Raw genomic sequence first — 13808 nt, 5'->3', positions numbered from 1 at the left:
CTTCTGCTATTCTACCATGCTGCCTCTGGGAAATAAAAGGGGGGTTGCTGTTTTATTCATTTAATAGTCATGCTGTGATGATTGCTTTTCTAATCGAATGTCAGGCTTAACTGAAATGTTTCACTGAGTAGATTTGGAGCTGTGTTTAGCTTAATTTTTTTTTTTTTGATTGAGAAAGAAAATGGTTCTTGTTTCCAATGAGAGCGATTGAGTGTCAGGAAAGTTATCCCTGGCCTGGAAATGAGAGTAACCTGTGTGGTCAGTGTTCAAAACTGGATCCTTTCACAAGAGTTTCTTTACCTATCACAACCTATTTTTCTTCATGCATTGAATAAGAATGCAACCTGTACCACCGGGCCCTTATGGCCAAATAAAATATAAAAACATTATCTTTCCAACTTTGCTAATAGTACTATATAAATTTTAAAAGTGCAAAGCTCCCCCATCTCTGCCTTTATATAAATCTCACCACAAAGTAAGAGTACAGTTTGGTCTGGGGCCACACCTGGCAGTACACAGGAGGACTCCCAATTGTGCTCAGGGGAACCTGGAGCTCTGCATACAAACCCTGTGGCTCAGCCCCAGGGAGGCACTTCATAAAACAAGGAAAGTTTTGACCAAAGGAATTGCAAATGTGTGGGAGTGTGGAGAAAATGCCTCTGGATCAGGAAGTCAGTGTCCACAGTGACTTTTTCTCTGATTCAGCTCACCAGAACTGGCCCTTCTTTTCTCTCCTAATATTAAACCATAGCTTCAAGTTTCAAAACAACTGGTGAGACCAAGAATCCTTTGTATTACCAGCCCTAAACCTTAGTTGCTTATTTAAACCTTCGAGGGAGATTAAAAAGCCTGGGTCCCAGGGCTAAAATGAGTTAGATTTAATCAGAGCTGTGGATGAGACTTCAACATCAGAGTAACCTATAAGCCACTATGTAAAAGCAAGGGCTAGAACAGCAGCGTTTGCCTAGCAAGCAGCCGATCCAGAACCTAAGGTGGTTGGTTCGAATCCCGGCGTCCCATATGGTCCCCTGTTCCTGTCAGGAGCGATTTCTGAGCAGACAGCCAGGAGTAGCCCCTGAGCACTGCCGGGTGTGACCCAAAAACCAAAAAAAAAAAAAAAAAAAAAAAAAAAAGCCAGGGCTAGAAATGCAGGCTTATATAGGAGATGCTGCCAACTTAGGTCCACATATAAATACAAACCTTTATATATATAAACCCCATACTTGGCATTAGTTTCATAAGTTATCCCTCAGATTTCCGTAGGACTCTTAAGTTCTTATTGTCACAATCAGAGGCAATTTTTTTTCAAAAAAGGCAAACTTGTGCATTTTTTCTGAATATGTATGGAGTTCTGGAAGTATGACTACCCGCAAATCTCCTCCAATTGGATCTTGAGAGCTTGTCTGGAGGTTTCAGCAGGGCAGTATCTGTAACTGTTTGGACACCCTGATGAACAGTTCCACAAGTCAGGTCCCCCACCAGGGTTGCTGAAGCAACCCGGAAGCCCTGACATCTGACACAGAGACAGCAGCATTAAGTCACACAAGGGTAAAGTGCTGGGCAACGGAGTTAGATCCATGTATCAATCATGAGAGGTCCAGCCAGCTCTGAGTGTAGGTACCCTTTGGTCAATGGCTTGCTTATGCCTCTGGAGAGGATTCCAGGACTGCAGGCACTTAGCAGCATCCCTCTGTACTCTGTGGGGCTGTGGCAGATGCCAACAGCTACATAATTTACAGATTTTCAGAGGTCTCCCTTTTCTTCACAACTCCTCTAGAAAATTCTTCCCAGAAATACTACATTTCAATTTCTAGCTGTGAACTTGGCAGAAGGACAGGAAGAGACTCAGTCAAGGTCCCACACTATAAAATTATGAGAAATACACTTTTCTCTGCTGCAGCTGCTGTCATTTACCGCTCCCTTAAACAGCATGTAAGTTAAGGTGTAGGGTAACCACATTGCTGTACAGGGGTCAAAGACATTCACCTTTACATAGAGAGAGTCGTCTCCCTCAGAGTATTCCTAAAGGTTCTCCATCTTCCATCTACACCGCAAAGCTGACATTTTAATGGTCACAAGAGACTATCCATCATGAGAATCAAACTCAGAAAGCCTGGTCCAATGTAACAGCAGGATACTTCTTATTTAGGAATTAAAACAATCTCATGCTACTATGAATTGCTGTTACTATACTTATGATTAAGTAATATTATGAATCTTCACTGTTGAGCTGATAACCATGAACTATGAAATATCAAGACCCTCTACCATGGGTTGTTTCTATACCAACAGGGAATTAACAAAAAAAATCAATGCTATCTCCTTTTTTATTTTAAACAAAAAAGTAAAACCCCCTGAGTTTCAACAAAAGATTCCACTTACTTAATCCCTACTTCCCTTACTTAATCCCTACTTTAAAATAAGTCTACAAGGGGCCAGATAAGAGTACAGTGGGTAAGATGTTTGCCTTGCATGCAGACAACCCAGTTTGATCTCTGACATCTAATATGGTCCCCTGAGCACTACCAGGAATAATTCCTGAATCCAGAGCTAGGAGTGACCCCTGAGTAATGTCAGGTATGGCCCAAAACCCAGAGAGAGAAAAATAAAGCTACAAAAGCAAGGTATGTACTAAACCTTTCCTATTTGTTAGAAAACTAATATCAGAATTCAAATTGCTCAATTCAAAGCACATTTCCACCAGATAAGACTATCTTATGCCCATACCTTTAACTAGGAACTGCAATCATGGAGCCCCATCTAGTTTAGAAAGTGAAGTATTAGATATACATTAGGATGGCTTTATCCCAAAGTGTCTAATCAAAAATTTTAAATGATTCAGCCTATATTCTAAGTAACTTAAAATGGGATTTTGTAAAGCAAATAGCAGTATGCCCAAATAACCTGAAACAGTCCACATCTGAACTACCAAATTCAGTTTTCAGTGATTTCCTTAATAGCCAATGGCCTCCTGCTGCCCCCTCTTACCTCTGCAGATACCACACCAACCAGTTAGCAATCAAGTTAAAGAGTAGAAAAAACAGTGATGCAAAGCTCAACACACCCACCATTTAATCGTATACTTGAGGTTTGGTTGACTGACTGTGCTGTCATCTAAGAAAATAGTGGAGCAGGAGCTGTATTTCCTTGATATCTGTCCTGGAGGGTGCTAGAAAACAAAAGCAACAACACATGACTGTTAAACGGCATTCAAAGTTCTACAAAGAAATAGGATTCCCTTAAAATCAGACTGAAATGTCTTAGCAAGAAATAGCAAAACTACCAGCAAGAACAGTACAAACACACTTTTTTACACAAAGAAAAAAAAAATCACTGGTTTTTGCATAAGAAAGGCCACTTATTCTTCTGGTCCCCAATCTCCTTCCATCAGGAGAATAGTACACTCAAGCAAAATCAAGCATGAAGGAGTGTGTTTCCGAATAGGAGTCCACACAAATCACTTGTTTGGGGCCTGGATGAAGCAAACTCACTATTATATAAATAAAGCCCTCGAGTCATCTGGTTATACGCACAAGACAAGACAAAAACTGTCTCCATTTTCTGTTTGGGTAGAGCTGATTTGGGTTCCAGGGTAAATGGAGGCAACATTAATTTATAATCTCCTAGTCAATCTACTTGAACTTCAGGAGGTAAAGTTACAAAGAAAAGAATTCCTCTGAGAGGGAATATTTTAGAGAGATTTAGAGACATTTTAGAGAAAATTATGACACTTAACAAGCTATATCCAATAGATAAACTTCAAATTAGATGCTGTATAATCTTTTGTTTTGGGGCCACACCTGGCAGTGCTCTGGGTTACTTCTGGTTCTTCAGAAATCTCTTCTGGCAGGCTTTGGGGACCATATGGGATGCCGGGGATCGAACCCAGGTTTGTCCCAGGTTGGCTGTGTGCAAAGCAAACGTTTTACCATTGTGCTATCCACTCCAGCCCCAGATGCTGTATAATCTTATGCTTTGATTGTTTACAACAGTAAAAATTTTTAATTTTTTGGAGAATATTAGGACTAATGTTCAAATACTTCTAAAAGTATTATTGAAATAAAAATACCACCACTTGGAGCCAGAGAGATAGTACAGCAGGTAGGGTACTTGCCTTGCACATAGCCGACCCAGGATCAATCCTATGCATCCTATATGTTCCTCAAGAACTGCCAGGAGTAATTCCTGAGATCCAGGAGTAACCCCAAAGCACTGCCGGATGTGGCCCCAAAGCAAAACAAAAATACACTAGACTTTAAACTATATATTGGTGCCATCAAAATGAATAATGAGTAGATAACTTCACCTATGAGGGCTATATAGTCAGAAGATATTAATTTGGATACTTTTTCTCAAAATAGAAAAATATATATTAAAATAATCTAGTAAGTATTCACTTGCCTGTACTATGCAAACATAAGTATATTATTAGGGCAACCAAAATATATTTCCCTGAGAATCATAAAATTGCCTGCCTCCTCTGTCCACCTCCAAGAGATTTCTGCAATGTTCATGGTTAATGGAAGGCTAGGCTAATCAGAGAACAAAGGCTCTGACTGTTCAATAAGATATATATATATAATATTTCACTCTAAGAAAATGATAAAATATACAATAATGTGAGACAGTCAAGAGAAAGTCTTCACAAAGAACGAAATGACTCTGTTTGGGGAAAACAATTCCTAAAAGTACTGACAGGGGGCACTGTTCCCCTGAGACATTATCACCTCCCAGCTTGGGCTTCACAAAAAATAGTATGTAGATCTGCACAACGTAATCACAACCATGAAATTCAAAAAACTATGGTTAGTTCTTGAGCTTTCTTTCTTATATAGCATCTGAGTAAGGAAACAACAACGAGAATTTTGAGACGGTCCAATTACAACTTCCATTCAGTTTTGGAAAGGCATGTTTCCTTTCCAAGCATTAACCACAACCACCTCATTAAGATGACCCCAAAGCATTAAAAACTATCTTTCTGGGGCCGGCGAGGTGGCGCTAGAGGTAAGATGTCTGCCTTGCAAGCGCTAGCCAAGGAAAGGACCACAGTTCGATCCCCCGGCGTCCCATATGGTCCCCCCAAGCCAGGGGCAATTTCTGAGCGTGTAGCCAGGAGTAACCCCTGAGCATCTAACGGGTGTGGCCCAAAAAACAAAAAAAAAAACTATCTTTCTATTCTTCAGTCCTCATAAGTCATATTTAAGACAAGAAAACCCAAGATCTATTAAGAGCTATTCATAATGTTGAGGGAAAATACCTCAAGTGGTATGATGTTTAACACAATAAATAAAATTCATTTTCAAGTATGTAGAATAATGTACTATACCAACAAAAGCACAACAGCAATTAACTTCTGTTCTTGAGGGGTCTCAACTCTTTCCTCAAGATTAAAATGTGATGGCTAAAGCAAAGAATAAATGGTTTCCTACGTAAATGTATTAGCAGAGTTGAAGAGAGGAGAGATGCAGTCCTGTAGGTATAGCAAACACTGATTCTGCACCCCAACCTATGAAACTCCCTTGGCAGGCAAAGCCCCTAAGAGTCAGAGGGTAAACTCAAAGCCAGCTACATGAAAGAGCCAGTCCTGATCTCTGGATCTCCCCAGTTTTTATTCTGAATCTCCCAGCACAATGGGTGGACGTGGTAAATGCAACTTGCCAGGGGCACACCAACTCATTTTTATTTATTTATTTATTTATTTATTTATTTATTTATTTATTTTTGTGGTTTTTGGGTCACACCCGGCAGTGCTCAGGGGTTATTTCTGGCTCCAGGCTCAGAAATTGCTCCTGGCAGGCACAGGGGACCATATGGGGCGCCGGGATTCGAACTGATGACCTCCTGCATGAAAGGCAAACGCCTTACCTCCATGCTATCTCTCTGGCCCCACCAACTCAGTTTTTTAAACATTTTCTAAACTAAAGGACTGCAGAGAGAGGACAATAGGTACACTTGCTTTGCATGTCACAGACTCAGGTTGGATCCCCGACATCTTATACAGAACCCCCCCACCCTCCAACCCTCACCCCCAGCACTGCCAGCTCTGCCAGGAGTAATTCCTGAGTACAGAGCAAGGAGCAGCTCCGGAATTCCACTATATGTGATCCAAAAGCAAACAAAAACAAACAAACATTTCTCAATTGAATAAAAGTACTAAATTACAAAGATTTCTAGTTTCATTAAAGGAATCTTGAAAAGCTAGCACCTATAGAAAATGGCATTACAAGACCATTTCTGTTACCCCTTGACTGAATCTAGAGAAAGTTACATTCTTTCCTTCTCGTTTTTTGTTTGGGGGGCCACGCCTGTCTATGCTCAGGGGTTAATCCTAGCTCTGAGCTCAGAAATCACTCCTGGCAGGCTCAGGGGACCGACCATATAGGATGCTGGGAGGTCAAACCTGGGTCAACAGTATGCAAGGCAAACATTCTAACGCTGTGCTATCCTCCAGCCCCACATTCTTCCCTCTTCAACTGGTTAAACTTTGACTAAGTTTGACACACACACACCCCCCTTTACACAGTACTCAATGGTGCCAGGTGGTCAGGCACTTAGTTCCAAAAGGTTAGAAATGATAACATCAGGAATCCAGTCTCTCTCAAAGGGACTGGAACAAGCATGAATCACGATGACACGAAGGAAGTTTTAGGAAGGACACAAACCGCTTTGTCCCTTGCACAGCCTTCACAATGCACACCCCCTTGGAAACTCCTATCAGAGTACAAAGGGAGACAGTTCTTTAAGTTACACGCTGCTATATTATTATCCTGGTTAAGTGTAACATGACATCCAGCTATTAACCCAAAACAAAGGTGTTCCCCATCTTACCCTTACCTGTAAGTATTTTGATATGTTAAAGCCCACCTGGATTACTCGACTCCCCCACTCCCTCACCCCCCTCCTATTGGGAATTGGTTTAATAAAGAAAGAGGATTTCTGGCTTTTGGCTCAGGAAGAGAGCATGAAGCAAAAGGCCATGAACACCATGATCATCCTTTGCTCACTAGCTTGACTTATTCCTTCTTGGCCTTGACCCTGCTTTTTCAGAGCCATTGCCTGGAGTTAATGATACGGTGTGTGGGGTGATCTCACAACCCATGGGTTTTACTTTACAGGTAAGAACCTCTTAAAGTAAACTTACTTGGTTAAAAAAAAAAACGTGCTGACAATATTTGGCTTTGCGCGCAACAAACAGTAAGCCTGGGTTTTGCCAGTAATAGAATCAGGGGCTCTCCTGGAATTCCCTCTGTCCCTAGGGGCCTGAGGACTGTCATCCTTATAGATGAATTGCAATCCGAGCAGCTGCATGATGGGAAAGAGTGGGGTGTCCCAGATAGGCTGGTTTCAAAGATGGCGCCACAGAGGACCAGAGAACTGGCTGGTCAGGATAAAGGTGGCTGGCATCTCAAGGAGTGAACAGATTTGGGGATCAAGGTCCTTGCTATCTATATACAACATCCAGAATAATATATGAATCTGGAGTGGGTTCTGGAAAACAGAGGAAGTATTCTGATGGGGGGGGGAGGGATATCTACTCATCAAGCCTGTAAGGAATCATTACTGAATGGATTCACCTGGCTTCCTTTCCTTACTTAGTTATTCTGAAATTAAGAAAAACAGGAACTGGGGCCAGTGAGGTGGCGCTAGAGGTAAGGTGTCTGCCTTGCGAGCACTAGCCAAGGAACGGACGGAGGTTCAATCCCCCAGCGTCCCATATGGTCCCCCCAAGCCAGGGGCGATTTCTGAGTGCATAGCCAGGAGTAACCCCTGAGCATCAAACGGGTGTGCCCCTCCCCCCCCCAAAAGAAAGAAAAACAGAAACTAGAGACAGGGAGTGTTGAGGGGTTAAGGTGCTTGTTTGGCACTTGGCTGATCCTGGTTCAATTCCCAGCACCATAAATGGTCTGAGCATTGCCAAGGATGATCCCTGAAAGTAGTTAGGAGAAAACCCAAGCATTGTTAGATGTGAATGCCCACATTAAAAATAAATATAACTGTGGCTGGAACACAGCGGTGGGGCATTTGTCTTGCACATAGCAGATGCAGAAGGACACTGGTTTGATCCCTGGCATATGGTCCCCTGTCGAGCCTGGCAGGAGCAATTTCTGAGTGCAGACTCAGAAGTAACCCCTGAGCACCGCCAGGTATGGTTCAAAAACCATAAATGAACAAACAAAACTATGGAATATGGCCTTATCAAATCCAATAAAGTCCCTTAGGTTCCATTCTCAGCAGTTAAGTTAGAGCCCATGCCAAGGTAAATTATTTTTATATAGTAATGCTTGACCCTTGTACTTCTTTCAGTCAGGTGAAACAGTGATCAGAGAATGGCCCTTAAATGAAAATACTATATTCAATTGGAGCCGTTCTTTTTTAATCAGAAAAAGTGAGACTAAGTAGCCAAATCATAAAGTACAGTTCTTTTGATTCTAAACCAAAAGAAACATTTTTATCTTGGTAAATCGCTTTTAGTTTTAGTCTCTCAAACCAAGAAGTTCTGTCTTTTCCTTTTCCATTCAATCTCTTAAGACTCTTTTCAAATTTCATTGCTTGGTCTTGGGGTAGCAATTCAGAATTTTCTATCCTGAGGCCTCTGAAAAATTAGAAATAGTGACAGTGGATCCTTTGGATAACTCCACTGAGGACTTGATTCTTGACATTGGTTAATCCTTAGCTGTATTCCTCTCCAAGCCCGGACTCTCACTCTCAACAGAGGACAGTGGTTTCTTCGTCATTCATATCTGTCTCCTCCTAGTGTGCCAGATTTTTTTTCAGATGTGTCTGTTACATGCCATGGTTGTATGACAAGTCTTTTTGGGCTCTACCAACTGTAGGATGCATGTGTTCATATGTATGAGAGAGACAAAGAAATAAACTTCTCTGATAAATAAGCTATTAAAATGCTAATCATTTAGCTGAGAAAAAGATTAAATTAGAATATTTCTAAATTTGTTATTGAACCTATAAAAATCTTGAGTTCTCAATGAAACCTGCTTACTAAAAAAAAAGATTAAGTAAAAAAAGGATGTAAAACAAAGCCATATTTAATAAAGATTATTGCCTTACTTTTGCAATAATATCAAAGCTGTCCCTAAGAGGAGTGATAAGTAGAGCTCTCCTAAATGTTAGAACTAGGCATTTTCATACTTAGTGTGAACTGTGGATTAGGAAAAAAGTCAAATAAGTTAATAAGGATCATTAGAAAGAAAAAAATAAATATAATTCAGTATCCTCTTTTGTGTCACAAACTCTTCTTGAACCCTTGTAATCTGACTTTATCAGAAAACAATGACTAAATAGAAAAGCAGTGTTTACTTCAAACAGTACTCGGGAAAACTTACCTAAGTTTACCCAAAACATCTTTCTTGGATTTTTAAAATTATTTTGATATTGAATTATAAAAATAATTGTAAGATTTTTCTAACACTGCCAGAAAAATTTTGATCACTTCAATTAAAATTTTAAAAAAGAGACAAAGTGGGGATTAAAAAACAATTGAAAAAACAACAAAGGGCCCGAAGAGATAGTACAGCGGCGTTTACCTTGCAAGCAGCCAATCCAGGACCAAAGGTGGTTGGTTCGAATCCCGGTATCCCATATGGTCCCCCGTGCCTGCCAGGAGCTATTTCTGAGCAGACAGCCAGGAGTAACCCCTGAGCAACGCCAGGTGTGGCCCAAAATCCAAAAAAAAAAAAAAAAAACCAACAACAACAACAACAACAAAACAGTACATTTGACCAGAATCAATCCCACACAGATCTAATTCATGAGTATTTCTCTTTTCACCAGGAAAACAAGCTATTTTTACGGAGCTCCTCAAGAGTTCTTTTAGGACTCTGCATATGTAATTTTTATTTTTATAACAAATTAATATTTGTTATAATATTTAATGTATAATAATGATATAATATTATAGACATTGCAATATTATAACTTCTAAAAAAATATTTTTTCCTTCAAGTGATCACTGTTGGAATACAGCAGGAAGGGCACCTTCAGGTTCAATCCCCAGTATCATATGGTAGCCCGAGTATATCAGGAGTAATGTGTGTGCAGAGCCAGCAGGAGTAAGCCCTGTGCAGTTTGAAGTTGCCCCTGACCTCTCAAAGTTTTTAGGACCACAGAGATAGTGTAAGATGCTTGCCTCATAAGCACCTCACCAAATAGAAGACATAGACATTTTGTTGAGGAAAAGAGGTATTTTGTCTCAAGATGAAATTGTGTATTTATGGAATAGTAAAGAGTAGTTATAGGACAGAATGAGACTTCAAGAAAAGTACACAGATTAGTTTAAAAAAAAATCTAAGGAAAATATCAGCTATAGTTGGTTAAAATTAACAGACTCTCATATGTTGCTCAAAGAATTTTAAAGTCAAAATTTGTTATTTTTAGTGTACTTATAAACTACATTTTGGACACTTTCTTCTACTAAAGTATATAAACACATAGACTATAGTAAGCTTTTAATACAGACTATAAACTACTTAAAAATAATACATATTATAGAAATAGGAACACACAAATCTTGTAGTGCAATGGGACCTTACACCCTGAACATTGACATAATGACCTGGCACAGGCCTCAGAAGAATGGACATTCTCCATTCACCCCTGAACCAGGAAGCTATCTACGAAACATCCAAGGTTGTTTATAACATCACCTGGAAGCAATCCTCTACCAGGGAAGATCCTACTGCTGCTCTGACATCAACCTGCTCAAAAGAGACTTCCCTTAACACTAAGAAGACTTGACAACAACAATGACCTGCTTACAGGACAGGGCTCTCTGCACTGCCCTTTAATTGTGAGGTGAAACTAGAGGACGCTCCACACCATCCTGACTTCAATGCAGGATATGCAGATTCCAGGATCGTTAATACAGAAACATGATACCAACAACAGAGACTGTGCAAAAAATAAAAGTGTATTGGCACTACAGACAATGACTTGGATTGGACAAACTAGTTTGTCTGGAGCCTAGAGTTTGTCTTATGCCAGGAAACTTCTGAGGAAGAGTCTCCTTGTGTTTAGGCCAAGGCTTTTCCTTTCCATGCTCCCCATATTTTGGTGGGCCTATGCAAACAATAATTGCCACTCTAACACTGTTCTTACTGTGCTCCTTTGACTCTAATCCTTTAAAAAAAAACACTTAAACTTTTGAGGTTAAATTTAACTAATATGCATGTGCATGGAAATGAAAAAGAAATACTATGCCTTCAATGTTTAAGGAGTTACATAAATTTTATGGCTTTAGATTGCTTTGTGTATTGCTAAGAAATGTTATAATGTAGTACAATCTGGGGACTTGAGGGACAAAGTAATTGTACGTGGGTTCTGTTTTATTTTTCTTAGTGTTCTTTGGCTGAAAGTTCAAAATTAAGGTATGGGGATTTCTTCTGAGAATTCTGTTTATGGGTGATTGTCCTTCCACTGTAACTACCTTGTCCTCTTTCTTTGCATCTTTGTTCTCATAATTAAAAATAAAAATTTTAATAAAAATAATACATATTATCAAAGTAATTTCATGAATGTCAATTTTACCAATAGGCCCTTAGTTTTACTTTAAGTTATAGACCTGTTATTGATTTGAAAGGAGCTAAGTTCTGTAAGAAATAATGAAAGTTTTAATGTTAATTTTAAAATCTTTGTCACTTTGTTAGTGAATAGTTAATTTTCATAGTTATTTGCATGTTTGAAGATATTTTTAAAATCTCTGACAAAACTTCCTGAAAATAAAAATTGAAAGAAAAGAATACTGTTTTGTTTTGGGGTCATACTCAGCAGCGCTCAGGGGTTACTCCTGGCTCTACGCTCAGAAATCACTCCTGGCAGGCACGGGGAACCATATGGGATGCCGGGAATCAAACCACCGTCCTTCTGCATATAAGGCAAACACACTATCTCCATGCTATCTCTCCAGCCTCAAGAATACTATCTTTTTTTGTTTGTTTTTTGTTTGTTTGTTTGTTTGTTTGTTTTTGGGCCACACCCAGCGGTGCTCAGGGGTTACTCCTGGCTGTCTGCTCAGAAATAGCTCCTGGCAGGCACGGGGGACCATATGGGACACCGGGATTTGAACCAACCACCTTTGGTTCTGGATCGGCTGCTTGCAAGGCAAACGCTGCTGTGCTATCTCTCCAAGCCCAAGAATACTATCTTTTATCAAAAAGGTACGATACAAGATAGAGAAAACTTGGTGCTGGGGCAACAGAAAAGAGGGTAGGGCATTTGCCTTGCACAAAGCTAGCCAGGGTTTGATCCCTGGTATCCCATATTGTCCATAGAGCTTGCCACTTCTGATTCCTGAACACAGAGCCAGGAGTAACCCCTGAGTACTGCCCAGGTGTGGCCCGAAAACCAAGAGATAGAGCAATCTTATCATTGAATTCTTTTTTTTTTTTTTTTTTTTTTTTTGGTTTTTCGGTCACACCGGGCAGTGCTCAGGGGTTACTCCTGGCTCCATGCTCAGAAATCGCTCCTGTTAGGCTCGGGGGACCATATGGGATGCTGGGATTTGAACCACCGTCCTTCTGCATGTAAGGCAAATGCCTTACCGCTATGCTATCTCTCCAGCCCCTGAATTCTTTTAAAAAATTATTTTAACCATGGAACTAAGAACTCTTAAAAATGCACAGATATTTTTTGAAAAACTGGATTCCTAAGAACTACTGTCAAAAGATCAAAATTTTCTACATGAAAGCAATGCAAAGCTAGTACAGAGGGTAAGGTGATACCCTGCATGTAATTTGATCCCTAGCATCCCATGTGGTCCCTTGAGCTTGCCCAGCATGATTTCTGAGTGCAGAGCAAGGAGTAAACAGTGAACATTGCAGGTGTGGTCCAAAGACAGAAAGTAAAGAAAATTTTCTATATATGACTGAGTAGCCAACTAAGGATGATTTTAATTTTAGTAATTTTCTGTTTGACATATTTTGCTTTTTCTAGGCTTAATATAACTTTTGCTATTTTGAGCTGACTACATGGCAGAGTCTATCTTTTTGTGACTGAAAAGGAAACATTTACATTTCCCTAAATCCAATACCAGCAGAATGTGAAAACTTTTAGTAAGTATTCTTATTTCTTCTGGCAACAGGTTTGTGCAAATCCAGTAAGAAAATTTTCTTTTCCTATAACAGATTATTTGACAAACTGATTATATTGCTGAAACTCTGAAGAGTTCACACAGCCTAGATATCCAAACTGATGTCTGCTGAAGGAAAACCAGTGCATCATCTTTGCTGACAGGACTTTAGTTTACCAAGAGGGAATGAAGGAGGCCTTTTGGAGGTTCCAGAAATCCTAAAATATATGGGGCCGGAGTGGTGGTGCAAGGCGTAAGGCGCCTGCCTTGCGTGAGCTAGCCTAGGACAGACTGCAGTTTGATCCCCAGCGTCCGTCCCGTATGGTCCCCCAAGCCAGGAGCGATTTTTTTTTTTTTTTTTGGTTTTTGGGCCACACCCTGTGACGCTCAGGGGTTACTCCTGGCTATGCGCTCAGAAGTTGCTCCTGGCTTCTTGGGGGACCATATGGGGCACCGGGGGATCGAACCGCGGTCCGTCCTAGGCTAGCACAGGCAAGGCAGGCACCTTACCTCCAGCGCCACCGCCCGGCCCCCCAGGAGCGATTTTTGAGTGTAGAGCCAGGAGTAACCCCTGAGCGTCAATGAGTGTGCTCCCCCCCACCCCCCAAAAAAAGAAATCCCAAAATACAGATGTTACAGGCATATTTAACACTGATTATACTGAGGGGATAGTATGAAAGAGACATGGCTCCTGAGCCCCACAGTTTGATCTGCAGTTCTTTAAAAA

General features: G+C 40.4%; 1 protein-coding gene across 1 annotated transcript in view; it reads right to left on the bottom strand.

Moving 5' to 3' along the window:
* Positions 1-13808, bottom strand: part of CCNY (cyclin Y) — a 199297-nt gene that overhangs the window by 32881 nt on the left and 152608 nt on the right. Inside the window, 1 exon segment of the mRNA XM_049776665.1 lies at positions 3069-3169. Within this exon segment, the coding sequence (XP_049632622.1) occupies positions 3069-3169 (101 nt within the window).

Source organism: Suncus etruscus, chromosome 7 (genome assembly GCF_024139225.1).
Source record: "Suncus etruscus isolate mSunEtr1 chromosome 7, mSunEtr1.pri.cur, whole genome shotgun sequence".
Lineage (NCBI taxonomy): Eukaryota > Metazoa > Chordata > Mammalia > Eulipotyphla > Soricidae > Suncus > Suncus etruscus.
This window is presented reverse-complemented; position numbering and strand designations above follow the sequence as displayed.